The sequence below is a fragment of the Hirsutella rhossiliensis genome (assembly GCF_020360975.1).
Source record: "Hirsutella rhossiliensis strain HR02 chromosome Unknown scaffold00010, whole genome shotgun sequence".
Lineage (NCBI taxonomy): Eukaryota > Fungi > Ascomycota > Sordariomycetes > Hypocreales > Ophiocordycipitaceae > Hirsutella > Hirsutella rhossiliensis.
Genome location: NW_025408676.1, coordinates 1,958,942 through 1,979,745, shown reverse-complemented (window position 1 = coordinate 1,979,745; position 20,804 = coordinate 1,958,942). Strand labels below are relative to the sequence as shown.

Below are 20,804 nucleotides of genomic sequence, written 5' to 3'. Positions count from 1 at the left end.
GTCGGTATCCTAGTCTTCGCAACCTCCTCTCGGTCCTCCTTCAGTCCCTCTAACGCGTCAACCTGAACAAGATACCGGGCAGTCATCCGGTCACGATATTGAGCAAACGTAAGCTCCTCGTACCGCTCGTAGATATCTTGGCTGTTTAGGCGGATCCGACCGGTGAGCTTCTTGTGAAGCTCTGTGATCCGGTCTCGGTCATGGAGTCCTGCTTTTGTCGCAAGGGTTACGAACTTCGCTGCGAAGTCGATAAAGGACTCCCCTTGTTTCATTTTCAGGCTATCCAGCCGCTGCCTCGCCTCCCACTTGTGGCTCTTGTTATCGTAAACTGACCCAAGGAGCTCGAAGATCTGACCCACGGATCTGATCTCGAGGTCGTCCTGTTTCGCGAGGTAGGGCGCTAGGACCTCGTGCGCTTGTCCTTGATAAGGGTCGCGATCCACGTAATCCTAGCGAATTCGTCGGGAAAGAAGTAGGCGTTTAATTCCATCTTCCGCTCCACTGCTGCCTTCCAGTCAGCGTAACGCGGATTCGATCCATTGTCCAAGGGCTCCGGGTCCTTGATCTTGATTGTATTGTGCCGGGTCCGGGCTGTGGACGTAGTCGACGATGGCGCCTGCGAGGGGGTTCGTTCTTCAGACGGGGGAGATGGCGTGAGGTCGTGGGGTGTGTGGTGCTCCTGAGGGGGGGGTATCCTGTCGGAGCGCCCCAGAGTCTTTGATGCCTGCATAGCTCGCCTCGATCGCACGGATCTGGTCCGTGTAATCCATAAGATCTTGCTGGCGAGCTCTGGCCTGACGGCCTAGCTCCTTCTGGTTCGCGAGGGCTCGTTCGAGGATCTGACGGGCAACCTTCTCTCGGGTGCTGGACCGTTCGACCGTCCAACGAAGTAACTGTAACGCCGCGTTACGTTCGTTGACTAAGTGTTGCAGTTCCCTAGCAAGGCCCTCATGTTTCGCATTCGCGATGACGCTTTTCACCCAGGCCGCGTCTAGGGTCCCGCTCGTGCGGCCTGTCTTTGCTGTAAAGGGGGTAGGGTTCTCCTGCGCGGCAAGGACGGTGTGTGCGAACTGCTGGACGAGGTCCTGGTCGGAATCCGTAAGGAGGAGCTCGTGCAAGTCTGTTGTCAGTTTCTGGGGGACCTGGAAGTCGCGGCCCACTCTAGCCGTCTCTTCTAACGGTCTCTGCATTGTCGTTCGTCCCTCAAGTAGGGGATCAGGTTGTCTCTCGTTCTTCTGACTAGCCATCTGTACTTCGATGCAGTCGTGGTCGTCGGCGGCCCGTCTAGGCTGGCCGGAGTCTCGCTCGTCGTAGGAGCCATCGTACGCGTACTAGCGGACGGAAGATCAGTTTCTAACTGATATCTTTGGAATCTTCCACGTAGGGTAAGGGGTGCCGGGTGTGCGGCGTGACCGGCGGCAATAACCACTTAGCGCAATTGGCAGAGCAATTAACGCAAATGGGTATTGGGGTCGGTAAGGGCGATCTTAGTATTATGTCACGGCGAGCGAAAGGGGACTGCAGACAAAGCTAGCAAGATACTCTGTAACGAAAGAATACTAAGATGAAGAGGAAAGAAAACCACATAACTCCTAACGCCGTGACCTCCTCATATCCTCCCTGTCGCTTCGGACCTGGATGACGGGGCTGCCCGTACCTACCGTCGGAGCTGCCCGTGCCCGGAGCTGCCCGTGCCCGGAGCTGCCCGTCCGCGGTTTCCGTAGTAGTCCCCAGGTGTGTCACGGTAACCCAGGGGTCCCAGGTAGGGCCCTGACAATAAAGTAACTTAATAATATTAAGCTATATAACTAAGTAGTTAAATTAAGCTAATTAGTTATATTAGTACTAAGTATATATAACGGCTAAACCTAGGTTATAGGGTTAGAGGTATTTCCTAAGGTATAAATCTAAAGTATTACTATTTATACTTACGCAAATCTCTATTTATACATACGCCCTATTTTAAAGATATATACCGACGCTAGCCCGCCTTACTTACTTATACTGCGTAAGCTTAAAAAGTACCTATACCGCCCTAATGCCTACGCCTATATATATATAGCCTATATATATAACGCACTTAAAAGTTAAAGCTATTACTAGCGCTATAATAGACTTTACTTTTTTCCTCTTTAATGCCCTTTTATTTATACCTCTTATTATAATTTTACTTTTTACGCCGTCCTTAGGCCTTTTATAGCATTATTATAACGATTATTAGCTTAAGGAAATATAAAGGAAAGAGGATTAAGAGGAGGACATAGTAAAGGGAATAGGGCTATAGCTTTATTAAGGGCGGCTTCGTTAAGGCGGCTCGCATCGTTATATATAGCTTCGTTATACGTAGTACTAAGCGTTATTAAGTAAAAGACAATTAAGTAGCCTCGCTTACTTATATAGTTATAAGGGCCGGACTAATTAACGGCCTATATTATATATATATCTTATAAAAGCCTTAAAGATATACTATTTAAGCGAATTAAAAGGTATATATTATATATAGCCTTTATTACTATATAAAGGCGTAGGTAAATATATAGGCGTATATAAGGGCGTAGGCATTTAGGCGCTATAAGTACTTATTAGGCTTATATAGTATAAGTAGGTAAGGCGGGCTAGCGTCGGTACGTATCTTTAAAATAAAGCGTAAGTATAAATAAAGATTTACGCAAGTATAAATAGTATTACTTTAAATCTATTATAGTTTATATTAGTAAAACTAATAAAGTATTATTTAAATAATAAAATATAAGTTATATTAGTAATAAGCTTTATATTATAAACTATAAGCTATAAGTAAATAAATAAAATTAAAGATAAATTATAATAATATTTTTATATATTAGTATTAAGATAAAGAAAGACCTATAATATGCTATAATATTACCTTTACTAATAGGTGCCCTTATTTTACGTAGTATAGCGGTATTTTACTAGCTTAATAGTTATAAGCCCGGTTATAGGTCCTCGCTAAGCAAATTAGTGTTACGGCCAGGCACATACGAGCCTTGACGGCTATAAAGATGTATTGGCACTATGAACGAAGACTCAAAGCTAAGGAGCAAGAAAGGAAGACTAGACTACACGACCGAGCGGGCCCTTATATAGACACGAGGTCGCGCGTGGGCACGTGATGCTGCTTGGGCACGTGACACTGGTGAGGTGCTGCGCTGGCGGCTCTACGCTGGCGCCCAGGGTCGTGACACTACCCCCCGTCTAAGGCCTTGATATGCGTATCAAGGTAGTCAGTCGTGGCGGCGGCTTCTTGGTTTCACGGCTTTCTCTGCTGTGTCGTCATCGTCTCGTTCCTCGCAGCCCTCCTCCGCTGCAGCACATTCGATCCAGTATTGCAGGTTGACGGGCGGCCAGCTGAGCCGTCACTTGGGCCATCGTTGGCGGGTCTTCGATTGAGGCCGACGTCTCCTCTTGCAGCTGGAGAGTCGGGGTCGAGTCTTGGTCTTGGTCTTGGGTCGAGGGCCTTGATCAGGCACTTGCGATGCCGTACGGACTGACTTCCTTGTCGGGGTCCGTAGTCGAGTTTCTTCGGCATCACCTAGTCAAGGGCGAGTCGGGGTCGAATCCACACGAAGCGAATCGGTGGGCCAAACCTCCTGATCACACACAGGAGGGTCAAGTCGACAGGCGGAGGTTGTTCCTTTCCAGTCTTTAGGAAGAGGGAACGGGTCGATGCGCTGCACAGTCCTTAGTGCGTGCGCGGGTCAAGGCCGAGCCGAGCTGCACACGACGAGTCGACAGGTGCCTCCAGTACCTTCGGAGGGCTTGGTCGAGTGTCCTCACGGACAGTCAACCCTCTGATCACATACAGAGGGGTCGGAAGTGATTCGCAACGCAGTCCTTAACGAAGCGAATCGGTCGGGCTCCTGATCACACACAGGAGGGTCGGTCGGTGTTGAGTCGGGGCACAGTCCTTAGTGCAACGGGTCAACGGTCGGTCGGAGTGCACGAGTTTTCAGTCCAGCGCGAAGGACCAGGTTGTGGGTGCCTATTTGTTTATCGCGGGGCACGCGAAGGTTGCCTATATTTGTTTCGCGGGGCACGCGAAGATTGAGCTTTGAGTAGTGTTACGGCCAGGCACATACGAGCCTTGACGGCTATAAAGATGTATTGGCACTATGAACGAAGACTCAAAGCTAAGGAGCAAGAAAGGAAGACTAGACTACACGACCGAGCGGGCCCTTATATAGACACGAGGTCGCGCGTGGGCACGTGATGCTGCTTGGGCACGTGACACTGGTGAGGTGCTGCGCTGGCGGCTCTACGCTGGCGCCCAGGGTCGTGACAATTAGTAAGGGTTAAAAACCTATTCCGAAAGCTACGTAAGCTAGTTAGTCTACTATTCGACTCCCGGTAAAGGTTATAATGCGCTACGGGTAGCTAATAGCCTAATACTAAGTGCTAAGGGGGTTATCTATACCTCTAAAACTACACAGAAAATCCTATGTTTGCTAGTTAAGGCCCTAGTAGTTCTACGAGTCCTACGGGTAGCTTACTAGCTCTATAAATATTGCAGCTATTAACCTAGGGGGTGTGTTAGGACAAAGAAGGACCTATAATACGCTATAATATCACCTCTACTAGGGGGTGCCCTCATTTTGCGTAGTGTAGCAGTATTTTACTAGCTTAACAGTTATAATTCTATCTCTTCTTGTTTTCTTTCCTATCTTTAACCTTTATAATAAAATGCTATTATTTATCTTTTTTTTCCCCTCAAGTTGGAACTTTTGTTACTACACTGTATCTTATTGCAGTTTCTAAAAATTCTTTGTCGCCAAGAAATTTAAATGGCGAGTTCCGGGTCTGCAAACCCCCTTTCCACCCCCTTTCCCCCCCCCCCCCCCCCCCAAACACACACACCTACACCCACCCCCTCATCTTGCGCTTAAGCAAGTGCACTCCTCGTCAGGCAGGATATTGCGCCCGTTACTTAATTCTGAGCCATGGGCCTCCGCCTGATCAACCCCTGCCTGGACTTGAGCTGTCCTCAATCGATTGGCAGGCTCTACGACTGTCATAGAAAAGCGATTCGACAATGACAACCTTCGATGCGATTCCGCTGCCCTACGCCGGCGCAGTGAGCGCAAGCTTGCTCGTCATACTGGGAGTCACATTGTTATTTCCCTTGAACAAGGGCAACTTTATAATCATTAATCGACACCCGTGGGACTTTTTTCAGACAAAGGCCAAACAGAAGTTTGAATACAATGCAACTGCTCTACTCAATGAGGGTCTTCAGACGGTGAGCTTATAGATCCGGTCTGGGCTCCATATCTTTGCCAGCAGGGACTTACCTGCTTTATAAAGGGTTGCTCAGCATTCCGGCTGGTGACCAACATGGTCACCTATCTGATCCTGAAAGACAAGTATGCAGAAGAAATCAAGAATGATAGTCGGTTCGGCGCTCATGAAGCAGTAGATCCTGTATGTATCCCCTTTCATGAAGCAGATTTCTTGCAGAACGATCCAGTTCTCATCCGTCTAGGTACTACTCGTGGACCTGCCTGGCTTTGAGACCATGTTCCAAGGATCGCTGCATAATCAAGTGCCTCCCGTGGCAGTTCGTGCGTTAAACAAGGAGCTTGGTGAGTCCCCTGTTTCTTTCTCCTTCGGGAGTTATCACTGAGCCCGGGATATAGTAAACTTGACACCTTTCCTCTCTGAGGAAGCTATGAACTGTCTGCAAACCAGGTGGACGGACACAACTGGTACGTGCGTTTCTAGCATCTCAGTTGGACAATAATCTGATTAAAGGCAGAATGGCATGACGTGTCAATCCCGGAAACAGTACTGGCCTTGATTGCCCAAATGACAACCCGAGCACTGCTGGGCCCTAAGCTCTGCCGCGACCCCGAATGGCTGGATATTGCGAAATCCTTCACAACGAATCGAGCTATTGCCGTCGCCGCCGTCCATTCCTGGCCAAGATTTCTTCAGCCTGTGGTTCATTGGTTTCTGCCCCCTTGCAGGGCTCTTCGCCGTCAAATCCGATGCGCCCAGCGTATCCTCCTTCCGGCCCTCGAGCGTCAACGGCGTGCGTATCGCAGTAATCAGCCAACGAGGCGGGAATTCTCGAATCTGGCGGTCATCGATCAGTATGCCAAGGGAGCTCGCTATGATGCTACCATGGCGCAGCTGCGTATCATCGCCGTTGCGTTCCAGACTACGAGTGATTTTGTCGAAAAGGTGATAGCACGACTTTGCAAGCACCCAGAGCTCATTCAGCCCTTACGCGATGAGATGGTTTTGGCATTCGGGGAAAGTGGCTTGCAAAACCACTCATTACGCAAGTTAACGTTAATGGAGAGTGTGATGAAGGAGAGCCAGCGGCTTGAACCTGCTGTTATCAGTACGTTGCTTTCGAAAAATTTCACCTTCTTCGCTACGGGCATCTTGCTAATCTGGTTTCCGGCCTCAGTCGGCATGTTCCGCCTCGCCAAAGAAAAAGTGACCTTGAAGGATGGCACCGTTGTTCCCAAGGGTACCAATATCGCCTTTGCGAATGATCTCCGCTTCGACCCAGAAATGTACCCGGAGCCGGAAACCTTCGACGGCTATAGGTTCCAGCGGATGAGAGAGGATCCTGAGAAGCTTGACCTCACGCCGTTAACCAAAACCAGAATGAGCCATCTCGCTTTTGGCCACGGCAAGCACGCATGCCCGGGCCGCTTTCTCGCCTGCGATGAAGCGAAACTGATTTTGTGTCATATACTCCTCAGTTATGATATTAGGGCCGTGGAGGGATCTCCTCCGGAACTGCGTGCAAATGGGATGTTTGTTCAGCTGGATCCTAGAGCAATGATGTCAGTGAAAAGGCGGGAGAATGAAATAGCACTGGATGGGTAGGGGATCATCTTGGATGGTGAAGGTGCATTCTGTCTGCCTTCTACGGTTGACCACTCGCCTATTGTGCTTTGATAGAGATCACAGATGGTAGTATGGTTTGGCTTCGTCCTGCATGTAGGAGCTACTTTGATCTATCTATTATCGTGTACTATACAGTGCATAGATACATAGTTTTCACTTGAACGAGTGTTCCATGAGGAGCTACTTTGATCTATCTATTATCGTGTACTATACAGTGCATGGATACATAGTTTTCACTTGAACGAGTGTTCCATGAGTTGCGTGCTCCTCCTTGCTGTTTAAATCTTCTTGCCGTCAGAAATTGCAGGTCAATGTTCGTAAGGAACTTGTACGGTTCACCGAGCCCGTGGGAATTTAATGTTCGCTACCCGCTGATTCAATCCGAAACAGGATCCCGCAACTGCTTATTTAGGAAGTTGCATTGCTTTTATAGCGACCCCAAGACCTGTAGCTGAAGTAGAAACACCTTATAGACTGTCCAACCCTAGCCCACAATGGGACGTTCTGTCTCTGGGAAGATAGATCTTGAGAGTTTCATCTAAACAGTTTTCTCTAACGTCCTTGAGACGACGATCCCGCTCTACCGTAACAGCAGCGGGAAGGAAAAAGTGTCGTCTATCTTTCTTCGCTATCCTTTACAAGCTAATAGCTATAGGCTTCTCCTAGCTACGCTTTATCCTTTATTCTAGTACTTATTCTCATGTATTCCTGATGTAGATAAGTAGAGCTTTATTATTAAATCAATAAATCTCTATTATTGTAACGGGCAAGCCGATTCAACGGCGGCCGCGCCGCCTAGCTTCTAGAACCTTCCATTGGCTCGAAGCTATAAAATGCTATTATGTTCTCGTGTCGTAGATTCTCTTTCTTTTTTTCTTCTATATCTTGATAGTAAACAGCATAGGAACTAGTTAGTTGCATCAACTCACTAGAGGCCTTTCACAATTATTAAGTTGATATTAAATCGTAATAATGAATGATATAACTAGAAGTAAATGATAAGTTGATTATTATAGAACAACAAAAAAAAGAAAAAGGTATTAACAAAAAGAAATTCAATTTTAATACCTTCATAAAACAGATAGCTTTTAATAGTCTTAATATAATCCCAAAGCTTAAGCTCTCTATCAATATCAAAAATAATTCTGGCTCTTGTTGGAACGGCGCAGCAGGAAGGGCGGCATGGGTCACCTGCCAGGTCACGTGGGGCATTCAGTTGAGATTTCTGCGGGCCCAAAAAGGGGCACATTCCTAGCCGGAAGGGGAGAACACACACATCGCTCACACACACACAGCCGTGCCTATAGCTCCAATTGACCTCTTCTGTGTGCCCATTATCGTTGCCACCTTCCTCATTCGGACGAGCCGCAGAACCGCTGTTCTGACAGCTCTTCGTATACTTACAGGGGAGCACTTAGCAACTGGTGTGTCTATAGTAAGAGCAAGCTTAAATTGCACGGTGACTAGCTTCCCTAGTAACCTCCCCTAGTCCGCATCTCAAGTTCTCAATGGAAGGAACCTTTGTAGGCAGGATCCAGTTCTCGGTCGCGCTGGCGCGTTGACGGCTATTCGGGCATTACGCGCCTACAGGACCTCACACCACCCGGGCCCAGTTTCGCTTGGAGGCTCCCCACCTGTGCCGGCGGGCGGCTGCGACGTATCTTGCTCATACTCCGTAACGATGGCCCGCCGCGGGCCGAGGCCGGCGAGAGTTTGTAAACATGTGTAAAAGCTATTATGTGATGTGGTTATGATATATGAGTAATATATTGAGCGAGTTTGTATATACATAAATACCGTTGAGGTGAGGATAGGCGGCAGCTCGCATCGTGGATGCATGTAAGCACGTATGTGCATGAGGCCTGTGGAGGAGTGGGTTTAGATTGAGGCCACACAGGCTATCTGCTGAGGGCGGGTCAGAAAAGAGAGGGCCGCTACTTTGTAGAGCCCTCAAAACAACAAGCAGGTTACTAGGGTGTATCGTTCTGCTAATTTAGCGGGGAAAAGGCACATATAGTGGGTCGGTCTCGTGTAACGCGATCGGGTGTGCTCCTACCCAAGCCAAGAGCCCCCAATGCCCGTAAAAGCAAAAACTCAGCCGATATCAGTGTTAACGTTGCCTCTTACACCAGACCCGCATATGAGGGCTCTGTTGGTGGTCTCTCCAAACGATACCTTGACTGGGTCGATAATGAAGCCTTAGAAAAAGTATCGTCTTAGTCCAGATTTACTGCATGTAAAATGCATGCATGGAAAAAGCATGTTCCAATATATTTCAATTTGGCCATTGACTGTATTGATTACAGCTGCGTGGCCAAGCGGTGGACCATCCGGCGAACCGTGCAGGAGTCAGCGCACAAGGCCGAATGGTGGCGCCCATCACGCGGTTTGCTTCCGAAACTGGTCACCTCTGTCTTTCACTCGGTTCCTTCGCACAGACCTACGCGTACGGTCGAGTGCTGTTAATTTCCAAGTGAGTAATGTACATGATTCGGGGCCATCTCGGTAGAGCGGGCTTCTGTCAGAAGCTCGGGTTTCTGTCTCCTTCAAACGCAATTGAAAGGCAGCTACAGGGTGGAGCAGCACGGGTGATTGATGAAAAGGTCAATTGATTGATCACCCGATCATGAAAAAAGTCCATGATTGGAGCATGATCACGAAAAATCGTCTTATCCTCGCTTCGGCCGACAGCTCGGCCTCCCTTTGTGCTCTTACGTATGATCTTGGTCTTGTGTACATGCAGTGCCAAGGCTGATCTCCGCTTTTGCAGAATCTCACATCCGCATATTCAATCTGAGAGCTTTCAAGCAAAAGTGCAGGTCATAGTTGGGCATCCCACCAAGACCTCGCTCTCGAGGTTAAAACACCTCCGGCTGCAGTCCATCCAAGGCCATTCTCCTATCACTCCACATGTACCTTGATTACTCTGAGCAATAATTGATCATTCTTCTTCTCCACCATGACTGTCGACCCCAAGCCGCAACTCCGGCGCCTCACCGCCGATGCCGATGTTGACCTGATGTGCAAGCTCCTCGAAGAGGACGGTGCCTTTATCCTGAAGGGCCTTCTTCCCCTCGACGTGGTTGAAAGCTTCAACCGCGAGCTGGACGTTCAAATGGCCATTCCCCCTCCCAAGGGAGAGCGGCTCCTTGCCGACAAATACCCCCCTCACTTCAAATACGTCCCCAACATCCCCACCACCTGCCCGACGTTCCGCAACAACATCCTCATCAATCCGGTCATCCACAGCATTAGTGAGGGCTACTTCAAGCACACGGGCGATTACTGGCTCAGCACGGCCTTCCTTCGCGAGATCGAATCGGGGATGCCGCCCCAGCCGTTCCACCGCGACGATGCCACCCACCCGCTGATGCACCACCAACCCGTGGAAGCACCGCCAGTCTCCCTCAGCGTCATCTTTCCCCTGACGGAGTTCACGGAGGAGAACGGCGCCACCGAGGTCATCCTCGGGAGTCATCGGTGGATGGAGATCGGGACACCGGACCGCGATCAGGCGGTTCTGGCGACTATGGATCCGGGCGATGTTCTCATTGTGCGACAGCGTGTGGTTCATGCGGGGGGTGGGAATCGCACGACCGCCGGCGATCCTCGACGCGTCGTTCTCGCCTATTTCAATAGCTGCCAGCTTACCCCGTTTGAGACCTACCGGACGATGCCGCGCGAGATGGTGGAGTCGATGACTGTTCTCGGCCAGAGGATGCTCGGCTGGAGGACGATGAAACCGTCCGATCCCAACATTGTGGGCATAAACATTATTGATGATAAGCGGCTCGAGAATGTACTGCAGTTGAAGGCTACTGATTCGCTTGCTTAGGAAGAATCGTGGCTGCTTCTTAATGTGTTAACTATTGTAAACAACGCTGAGTTTCTTTCAGAGTGGTGATGTCCGGATTACTGCGTGGTTTGCCCTAAAATGGGATTGTATTAGGGACTTGAATTCCTCCGGAACTAGCAGACAAAACGGCTCTATTCAATCCTGCTTGTTGGCTTCTGTCGTGGACCGTGCTGGAGCCTCCGGTCGACGGACCATAACGAAGCCGAGGAATTTTTCTATAAACCAACGTGGGCATTGAATATTATCGATATAACCCTCCCTCAAGTATTATTCACGGGATTAAAGACCTTAAACGAATAAATAAGAAGAAACACACCACCTAATCTCAGCCCTATGACTACTCGTTTATCCAACCTACCCCCTCAAGCAACCACCCTGTTATTTCGAAAGGCTCTAGTTAATGGGCCCTTGGTTTTCCTTATCGGGCCCTTAAAGTGTGGCTGAGACTGTGGCAGACTGTCAACCCTACTTTACGGCTTTGCCTGCGCGCCGGTGCACACATTTGCCGTCGTCATAGGCCCGACAGCATAACTGCATTTCACGTAGAGCCGTTGAACGTAGGGTGATTAATGTAATGTAAATGAGTGAGGCAATTGAACAGGCTCATGGAACATATGCACCAGGCTACGTCGCTACAACAATACAGTCCCTGATTAGGCTCTCGCTCCGTAATGCGGCTACGGCGCTCTCTGCATCGTCAGATGCCTCATCCATTGCGTTTTCGAGCTCAGCGTCAACATCACCCTCGTCATCCACCCAAGCTGGTATCTCTTCAAGTTCAACGTCGTCAGGATCGTCTTCGAGGGCCGTAATTGATCGATGTGATGCACGAGGCATCTCGGTGCCGGGTTCGTATGTATCTGGCTTTTGTTCGAGCCGTAACAAGCCCATATCTGTAGTCGAATTTTTCGTCATTGTCATCGTGAGAGCTGCTGGGGCTGTGGAAGGCGGCGGTTGCATATGCCTCACGGTTTCGTCTGACTCTATCTGAGCAAGTAGGTCTGCTGTGGTCTGGCGTCTTTTTGTCTTCTTGGCCCGGCCAGGAGGCCCATCGTCGCGAGGTCGGCCTTTTGACTTCTTCGTCAACGGTTCGTAGGGTGCTATGACCTGTGACCCCTGCTCGTGATCATCAACATCAAGACGGCGGCGGGCCTGACGCCAGTAGGGGTCAATCTCCTCGAGCTCGATACAGCCCTTGATACAGAGGGTTGTGTGGATAACGTGACGGCACGGAATACCGTAGGCTGTGAAGAGACTGCAGTGGCAAGGGCCTGGCGGTGACTTCGATAGATCTTTATCAAGGCTGCGCTGTTCCTTCAGCATCAGCTTCATCGCCGAGGGGGTTACATGTTCTCGTATGAGCTCGTAAAGCCGTTGGAATGTAGCTGTAGGCACCTTGCCTGTGGCATTGATGTCAGCCGTAGCAACGGACGCCTCTTGGTCAACCCAAAAGCGATGGAGACCTCGGAAGACGGTAGATAAATCACCCGTGCTACTCCAGACCGTCCGTTTCATCGTGGCATGAAGAGACTCAATAATGGAGGTTGTTGTATGTCCAAAGTGACGATGCTGGTCGATGAAGCACACCACAAACTTCTCTTTCCACGGCACAATCCACGTATTGGTAGCGTACGTGACTGCGGCGGCTGGATGTCTGCCCCCTTGAAGCTTCTGTAAGTTCTCTTTGAATTCCTCCTTTGTTGGGCTGCGGACGAGGGAATTCCAGTCTTTGATGAATGCCGTGAACTCAGGGGCTCGCATGACCCTGCCGTCTGCATTCCTAAGGCCGGGCGGAAAGTGCCTCTTCGTCTTTGCAAGCACGTTTTTATTGATATGCCAACGGCATAAGATATGTGGAAGCGGGTGGAAGAGTCGGTTCGTGTTTAAAGCCTTGATGAGGGCAAGGTCTCGGTCCGTGATAGTAACCCGGGGTCGTTGATCGATCGAATTGTCGCAGAGAAGGCGCTCGAACTGACTTAGAGCCCAATCGTAATCTTCTTTAGTCTCGCCGCTCATAAATACGGCGAAGATTTGGAAGGTCTTGCGGTTTGGCGTAGCGCCACAGGCGTTAAAAAGAGGCATGTTGAACCGGTTAGTCTTATACGTGCAGTCGAAGAGCATGACATGAGGGTAACGGCGGAAGAGCTCGATGCCACTTTTTGGAGCAATAAAGAGCGCCTTAAGCCTGTCCTCGTCATCGCGACGATCATAGCAGACGTAGTCACCGGTCTGATAGAGCTCGTCATAAAGCCACTGCAGCTCTGACCTACCCGAAAGCACAGAGGCTTGGTACCGGTTTAGTACGTTCCTGATGTCTTGTTGTGTAGCGTACTTGATGTCTTCGGGAAGGTTGGGCTCGCTGTTGCGCCAAGATGAGAGAATCTTTCCGGGTCGATTGCCGTCATTCCAACGTCTTACGATATCGTCAAGGCGGTTCTCGAGAGCTTGACGCCGATTACGTGAGAAGACGGCAGAGCTTTTGGCAGGATCGTGATTGTGTGGCCTTGGGCCTCGACTAACGGACCAAAGGTCATCATCACCAAGCGTAATAGTGATACGGTAGGGGCAGGCACACATTTGTGTGCCTCCCTCGCGGCGGTCCTTCTCCGCGACCCCGGGAGCCTTGATAATCTTCGCCTTCCGACCCCTCGAGCAGCGAAGAACCACCTTCGTGAGCCTATCTTCAGGCATTCGAGACGGCAGCTTCTCTTTGAATGCCCATGAATAGCCATTGGCGTGCCCGGTGGCATCAAGGGCAGCCTTAGCAATTTGCCAGGTCTCGAACTTGCGGCGGAAAGGTGACTCCATTGGTGCGGCGTTGGTGCGTTGGGGATGCCCTCACTTTCGTATGCGTTCGTGCGTTCGTACGTTCGTGCGTTTGCGTGCGATGTATGCGCGTTGTCAATTTTGTCGCGTTCTAGCTGGATGCAATATTGACTACGGAGGCCGTCTTGACAAGCTTTCACAGTTGGCGGCTAAGGTTTTGGCGGGGAAGGGACGCGGCAGTCATGTGACTATTTTAGCCACACTTTAAGGGCCCGATAAGGAAAACCAAGGGCCCATTAACTAGAGCCTTTAAAACTGTCTGATCATTTGTACGATAGAGCGCACATCGCAGGAGGGTATCACGTGCGTCAGCAGGGAACAACGTTTACCCGACACGCACACAACCTATCAAACCTCACAGCATGGTCTAGATAGCTGAAGGCATAAGGAACATCATCACGATCATCGATCACCCAACTGAGACCTCAGTTAGAGCCTATCCACAAAAACGTCTTTTACTTTATTATTCTTTAAGTAATTAGTAATAGTAGAAAATCTTTATATTATATTAAAATATGTACTAACTATATTATAAATTTCTTTCTATATTTTTAAGATAATATATATGCTTAAATGCTAAGTATAAGCTAAGGTAAAGAGTCTAGGGTGGTGCTGTTTAACAAAGTGGCCGGAATTTTTGTCATCCCACTGTAGCAGTAATACCCCGGCCACTTCATCCATGGACTATCGAATTTTTATTCCCCCCCCCCCCTTTATTTGTTGTTTTGTATTGTATTAGTGTTTTTATTGGTGTTTTCCTTTAGCGCCGTGGGGACCATCTGCGGCTTACTCTCGCCGGGCCAGTGCAGTATCAAGGCAGCCGCGGTAACACTGCATCTGCCGCACTTAGTTCCTGAAGACTGATATTTGGACGGAAGGTAGAGCTGAACCTGCTGGAGGGACGCTGGATCAGAAGGAGGCATACTCCCGGGCTCAGATGTAGCGCGGCAGTGACAGCCAGAATATCTCGCCGAAATTGTACGAAATAGAACAGAGCGGGCGTCCGCAGGGTGTGTTTTGACAGAGGGAGGAGAAACGATCGTTCCCTAACCACATTACCCTCCCCAGGGCTAATCTGGCACCAGCCATGGAGCGACTCCCACTATCCCCCGCTGTGCTCTTGCTAACCATCGCCCTCCCCATTCTCTACTTCTGGATTCCACACAAACGACCAGCCAGGCACCATGGGAAGCAACTTGCTCTTCCTCCAGGGCCTCCAAAGCTCCCTATCATCGGCAACCTCCACCAGGTACCTCGCAAGATCCCATGGAAGAAATACAAAGAATGGTCCGACACTTATGGCCCCATCATGTCGGTCCAATTAGCCAACACCACCGCCGTCGTCTTCTCCTCCTGGGACCTCATCAAAACCCATATTGAACGCCGGAGCACAATCTACAGCAGCCGACCGTCCGTGCCCTTCTTCCTCCATGCGACAGGTGGCCTAAACGCGTCTATTCTCCCCTACGGACCGGAATGGAAACTCCAGCGGGCCATCCGCAGCTCCGTCCTCAAACCGTCCATGACGAGCATGTATCGGGATGTCCAGAACACGGAAACTGCGCAGCTCCTACGCGAGCTGCTGGCCACGAATGACTTCTCCAATTGTCTGCGTCGGTGTATTGCCAGTGTCTTTCTGACTTTGGCGTATGGGGAGCGATGTGTCGACCATGCCGGGTTGGAGGCGATTGACCGGCTCGAGGAGCTGAATCGCGCCATTGCACTGCACGCCGAGGCGCTATTTTCCGGTCCTGCCGGCATCCTCACCCACTTGGTGCTCCCTCAAGCACTGGTCAATCGGCTGCCGGTCCGGTGGAAGAAGGACGCTGATATCCTGCACGATCGGCTGACCGCTGACCTGGTAGCACGGGCGAGGGCTGCGCTGCTCCGACCGGGCTGGAACTGGGTCAAGGCATTCGCCACGAAGGAGGGGGTTGGAAGCGGGGAAGGCGGCGGGGACCAAGGACAGGAGTTTGGGTTGAAGCGTCTCGCCTACATGGTCGGGTCGCTGTACGAGGCCTCCATGGCTGCGTCACAAGCACTCCGAGTCATCATTCTCGCCGGTATCTTATACCCTGATGCCACACGGCGAATGCACGACGAGCTAGACGCGGTGGTCGGAAAGGACCGCCTTCCCGACTTCAACGACGCCGCCCAACTGCCCTATACGCAAGCCTTCGTCAAAGAAGCCATGCGCTGGCGCTCTCTGACACCCATGGGGTCACCCCGTGCCACATCCGACGAAGACGAGTGCAGAGGCTACCACATCCCTCGTGGCGCTACTGTCCTCGTCAACGTGTGGGCGATGAACCACGACGAGGCCGTTTTCCTCGACCCCTTCGCGTTCAAGCCGGAGAGATGGATCGAGAACCCGGATCTGCCGCAGATGCTGTATGGGATGGGCCAGCGCGCGTGTCCGGGGCGCCACATGGGGCAGGACTCGTTGTTCTTGGGCACTGCTCGTTTGTTTTGGGCGTTTGATGCCGCCCTGCCGGTTGGCGCGGAGGCGATTGACCAGGAGCGGTTCCTGGACAGTGGGACGACGCTCGCGGCGTTCCTACCGCATTTTGAGGTGAAACTTACGCCGAGGTCTGGGAAGCATCGGCAGGTCATTGAGGACTCTGCGGATAGCGTGGTTGTGTCGTCGGATGTCTTGTCAGCTGCAGTGGCTACGTAGTTATCGTTGGTGGTTTACGCGTTGCTGGGCACGTAAATGGCGAGTAACACTATCCGCACAACACTTTTTTTGACTATTTGTACATACCCCTTTTTCAAAAGCCCTTGCAAATTCTAAATAATATTCCGAGACTAACCCCCTAACCCTCACCCCGTCGGTTTGAAGAAATTTTCGGTTTGCTGGGCATATCAACGGGCTTTGTACGAACAGTATTTCTCTAGAAAGTCGTGGAGTCTGTTTTGAAAGATAAATGATAAGAGTATGGAGTGGTAGGGACCCCGATATATACTGTTCATCCGTGTCGAATTGTAGAGCCCTGAAGCACAAGCACCGATTTTCATCGAAAATGAGAGGGAAATGTAGGGGAGAAAAGCAAAGGTATTTCAATTGGCAAGCGCTAGGTCTCCGACAGGGTTGAAGCTGTGGTTGTAGAGCGTTACGTAGGGACCGCCGTCCTTGTAAGCAAAAGAGATATATGCGCACAGGTGCGCGGCTTTCTCAAAGTCCTCACCGGGGCTGTCAGAGCATGACATTTAGTGATGCTCCTATAAAAACAGGGAGGAGGAAGGGGGGGGGTAGGGGGGGCTCACTAATTCGCTAGAAAATTGCCCTGGTAGTGACTGGCCATATCCTCCCAGCCAAGCCTCCGGTAAAAGGTAGTAAGCCCCTCAACAAGCTTCCGCGAGTTCATCCCGAACACACAGACATACATCTGGGGATCAGGGAATGGCGACCGACTCCCGTCCAGATGGAAGTGGAACATCATGGGCGCCTCGAATCCGGCCGATGACTTTCCAAGCTCGCAGAAGTCCTGCGGCATGGTATAGTAACCCTCGCGCATCTGGATATCAGCCCAGAATTGCCGCAGCAGCTCCAGGCCTTTGAGTACATCCGGGTCTCTTCGGAGGCCCCCAAAGGTCCAGATATCCTCCACTCTGTTCAGATCCACATGGCGCTCGCTGGCGTAGAACTTGACGCGCGATTGGCCGGGCTCGACGAGGTCGGTGGACAGAAAGTGAGGGAAGAAGGAACAGGCGTCGAACGTCTTGTCCGCTTCGGTGGGCGGGGGCTTGTCCGCCGTGACAACTGGGACATGTTGGCCCCGGCGACGCCGCTCCAAATACCGTTCCAGATTGGCCAGCTGCGTCTCGAAGCGCGACCCCCGATCTACCTTGCGGATGGCGTTGACGAGAAGCTCCTCAGTCGAGCGGCCAGTGACTGCAGATTTGGGCTGCGGGTAGAAATACGCCTTGACCAGGACCGTCCCGGACTTCTGCAGGTCCATGGCAGTGAGCACCTGCGACTTCCAGGGGCTCTTGAACAGACCCGGGTTGGCTTGGAGGACGGCCTCCTCTTCCTTGGAGATGACCAGCTCGGCCGCGAACTCGTAGAAGCGTGTCAGGTCCACCCCCGGCAGGAGCCGGGCGGCCGTCTCCAGATAGCCCTTGGGACGGGTGGTGTTGAACGGGTCTTGTGCGGTGCCAGAGTCAGCCGTGGCGGGGTCGACGCCGATGCGAATCAAGGCCCGGGCGACGTTGTTGCTGAACTCGATGGGCAAGCCGGTAAGTACCATGCCACTACGCCATTGCGTCGCAATGATGCCCGTGTCTGGGTCACGCTGGGGGTAGGGGCCCAGGGCGGGGAGGACCAGGTGTCGATACAGCGACAGGTATTTGTATTGCACGTCAACGGGGTAGTTGGAGGATATGAGGAGCCTGGAGAGGATGGGCGCGGTACTATGCCACCAACGCTCCTCGTCGAGACTCCCAAACACTATGCTTTCACTGAAGGTCCGGTAGGGGGCGGGCTGCCCGTGGGAGGGCTTCTGGTCCGGCGGTGCTGGAGGCATCTCTGCATGCCGAGGAACCAATGATGCTGACTGAGAAGAATTGTGGTGGAGATTCTGGCTTTGGGTCAAGGAGACAGAGTTGTACTTAATCGATTTTGTGAACATGAGCTGGCCGCTGATGAGTGACGCCCTGCAGGCAAGGGCAAGAGAGGTGATGCTAGGCGTGCAGTGCGAGGGTGGCCCTAAGAATGGTGGGCCGCCCAGACGGGCTGACTATTATGCTACACAACAGCCATGCCAGGATGCCGGGACTGCTTCGTAGGGTCGGCGACGGCTGCTTCGCGCTGTGGGTCTTTGGTCCGGTCAGGGGACGTACAGTCATACCCCTGAAAGTTTGTTAGCGTCTGTGTAGCATTTGTACTGGGCTTGCTAGTAAAAAGATACATATTGACATACAATCTTTCAGGGACAAGACTGTACGCTAATTACCTACATGTATTGTGAGGGCATCCCCTGAGTCAGTCTGCCGCATTCACCGCCGCTGCTGGGGCCTGCCCCCTTCCTTCTAGCTTGCTGCCTGTGCGGCCCCTGTGGCCCACATCTCCAGCGGCCTCATGCAGCTGTAACTGTAAGACAGAGCGGACTTATACAACATACAACACTAGCTGATAAAATGCAAAGTACTGTAAGCCCCTGGTGGGGGTGCCCCTGTCTTGCCTGGCGCAGTGGTTTTTCCCAACTTGGACAGTATGCCGAGCCGAATGCCTGGCATTGACAAGGCGCGCACGAACCCGCCAGGGATGAAGGGACAGCAAACGGTCGAACTACAACAATACGCCAGCCGATTGACGCAACCTTTTGCAGTCTACTTGGCTAGGTGGTTGCGGAGCTCGATTTCCACAGACTTGGTGTAGGTAATATATGGCAACCGAGTTGGAACATGGGTTCTGTAGCTCGTCCTGCTGTACTCTCTCTGCCTTGCTGTAAGCATATCTGTCACGGCGATAGCCCCCATCGGCTTGGGCAGGTCCCTCAAAGAAGTACGTGCGTTAATTAGAACTTCGTAGACCGTGTCCATAATGGCACTCACTCCCGCGGGCACGGTTGACTAATATCTCGGCCCGTACATGTACCTGTATATAGGAAGACCTTATCTTTAAAGACGCAACACATATCCAAGCAATGCCCCATCTTTGTGCGTAGCGACAATATCGTTGCGTTGCATACCTCGTCAACAGGGGGGTGCTGCTTTTAGGAAAAAGGTTGCAAGGGGCACTGGGATTCCTAGTTCTGCTTTCATACACGAGCCTGACTGTACCAAACCCAATGCAGTACTGTAGCTACTCGCAGATCCAGCTCAACATACTGGCGTGGCTCCCAGGCGGAGTATACAATTTCTCAAACCGTAGCCGACTGTCACACCCTTCCACCAGCCCGCGCATCTGAGCCAGACTTCTCTCCTTGGCAGAGAAAAGCAGGTACATCCCGATGTCGCTCCGACGCAGCTGCCGCTCACTCTGCAGGGAGCCTTCGCCCGGCTCCGGCAAGACGGCGTCCATGATGAGCAGCCGGGCACCGGGCCGTAGAGCCGAGCAAATCTGGCCGACGATGCGAGTGCAATCCGCATCGTTCCAGTCGTGGAGAATGAGGCGCAGCAAGTAAGCATCTGCGATGCGTGGCTGGGGCCTGAAAAAATCGTGCTCCTCGAAGGTGATATTTGGGTGCTGATCTACCCGCTGGCAAGCCTGCTCGACGATTTCGGGCCGGTCTTGCACCGTGATTTGGAGGTGAGGGAAGGCCTCCGCAATGACTGTGGCGACGTGGCCTTCCGATCCTCCGACCTGAAAGGCATGTCAGTAGATGAGTGGAGCGGTTGTTGGTGTACTTCTCTCTTGACGCGAGTGGCGATCCCCAATAGCAACTTACGTCGATCAACGATTTTACCGCGTCCCAGTCATAGGCATTGGCCACGTGGCGTACCATTGACTCATTATGAACAGCCATCCCATCATGCCATCGGTTTCGATTCACCGGGTCTTTTTCCAAGACCTCGAAGAACGTCGGGCCCTCGCAAGCCCCGGGTTCTCTGGCCATCAGGGCCAACGGACCCAGGCGCGTCACTTCGCCGCTCGGGTCCAGTGCCATGGACTCGTACAGGAACGAGCAGGGCCGAATGCCAAAGTCGGCCATGAAGCGAGCCTGACCCGCGTAGTCCGGGTCACTCACGAAGACGGCGGACATGGGGCTGTGTTTCACGGCACCCTCCGCATCTTCATCGAGGAACCCAGCCAGTCGGGCGAAGCGAATCAGACGCTGGAGCAGTCCCGGCGCCACGGGCCTTTTCAGTTTCTTGACCAGTGCATCGTATGTAATGGATCCGGTGGATGGGACATGATCTGGGACTTCAAGCCGGATCAAAGTCTGGATGGTGCCGACGTCGACTGCCTATGCCGCTCATGGAAATGTTAGTCACGTCACGGGAAGAAACGGGTAGGGACAAGGGGGAATTACAGATTCCAGCAGGCTCAGCAGTGACGGACCAGGGCCCCGGCCTTGCTGGAGAAGCTTTTCAGCCGCGAGCATGATTTCGTGTCGGGCGGCGAACCCTTTGGGGCCCAGGAGAGTCGGGTTCCCACCGTTTGGCAGGGACCTCGTTTTGTCAATCTCATCCACCAAAAGCTCAACATTTTGGCTCAGCCTGGTAGCAACCTCGGGAAGATTGAACATTGTACAGAAAACGGATCGTGGTGCGATTCAGCGATGTAGCGTACTGT

At 51.7% G+C, this 20,804-nt stretch overlaps 6 protein-coding genes across 6 annotated transcripts; 3 read left to right on the top strand and 3 right to left on the bottom strand.

The window, feature by feature from the left end:
* Positions 1-5,050: 5,050 nt before the first annotated feature.
* HRG_08571 (cytochrome p450 domain-containing protein) lies at positions 5,051-6,861 on the top strand (the record flags this gene model as incomplete). Its single annotated transcript, XM_044867042.1, has 6 exons — positions 5,051-5,257; positions 5,323-5,439; positions 5,501-5,600; positions 5,655-5,723; positions 5,774-6,364; positions 6,434-6,861. The coding sequence occupies 6 exons, from the start codon at positions 5,051-5,053 to the stop codon at positions 6,859-6,861; spliced, it is 1,512 nt and encodes a 503-aa protein (XP_044717929.1).
* A 2,980-nt stretch (positions 6,862-9,841) lies between these two features.
* Positions 9,842-10,717, top strand: HRG_08570 (phytanoyl-CoA dioxygenase (PhyH) domain-containing protein; the record flags this gene model as incomplete). Its single annotated transcript, XM_044867041.1, has 1 exon — positions 9,842-10,717. One exon carries the CDS (start codon positions 9,842-9,844, stop codon positions 10,715-10,717), a length of 876 nt encoding a protein of 291 aa, XP_044717928.1.
* Positions 10,718-11,362: 645 nt separating this feature from the next.
* Positions 11,363-13,546, bottom strand: HRG_08569 (MULE transposase domain-containing protein; the record flags this gene model as incomplete). The annotated part of the gene is made up of 1 exon (XM_044867040.1): positions 11,363-13,546. The coding sequence occupies one exon, from the start codon at positions 13,544-13,546 to the stop codon at positions 11,363-11,365; it is 2,184 nt and encodes a 727-aa protein (XP_044717927.1).
* A 1,327-nt stretch (positions 13,547-14,873) lies between these two features.
* Positions 14,874-16,241, top strand: HRG_08568 (cytochrome p450 domain-containing protein; the record flags this gene model as incomplete). Its single annotated transcript, XM_044867039.1, has 1 exon — positions 14,874-16,241. The coding sequence occupies one exon, from the start codon at positions 14,874-14,876 to the stop codon at positions 16,239-16,241; it is 1,368 nt and encodes a 455-aa protein (XP_044717926.1).
* A 383-nt stretch (positions 16,242-16,624) lies between these two features.
* On the bottom strand, positions 16,625-18,090 carry HRG_08567 (tryptophan dimethylallyltransferase domain-containing protein; the record flags this gene model as incomplete). Its single annotated transcript, XM_044867038.1, has 2 exons — positions 16,625-16,757; positions 16,832-18,090. The coding sequence occupies 2 exons, from the start codon at positions 18,088-18,090 to the stop codon at positions 16,625-16,627; spliced, it is 1,392 nt and encodes a 463-aa protein (XP_044717925.1).
* Positions 18,091-19,370: 1,280 nt separating this feature from the next.
* On the bottom strand, positions 19,371-20,757 carry HRG_08566 (o-methyltransferase domain-containing protein; the record flags this gene model as incomplete). The annotated part of the gene is made up of 3 exons (XM_044867037.1): positions 19,371-19,871; positions 19,957-20,475; positions 20,542-20,757. 3 exons carry the CDS (start codon positions 20,755-20,757, stop codon positions 19,371-19,373), a joined length of 1,236 nt encoding a protein of 411 aa, XP_044717924.1.
* Between the last annotated feature and the right edge of the window lie 47 nt (positions 20,758-20,804).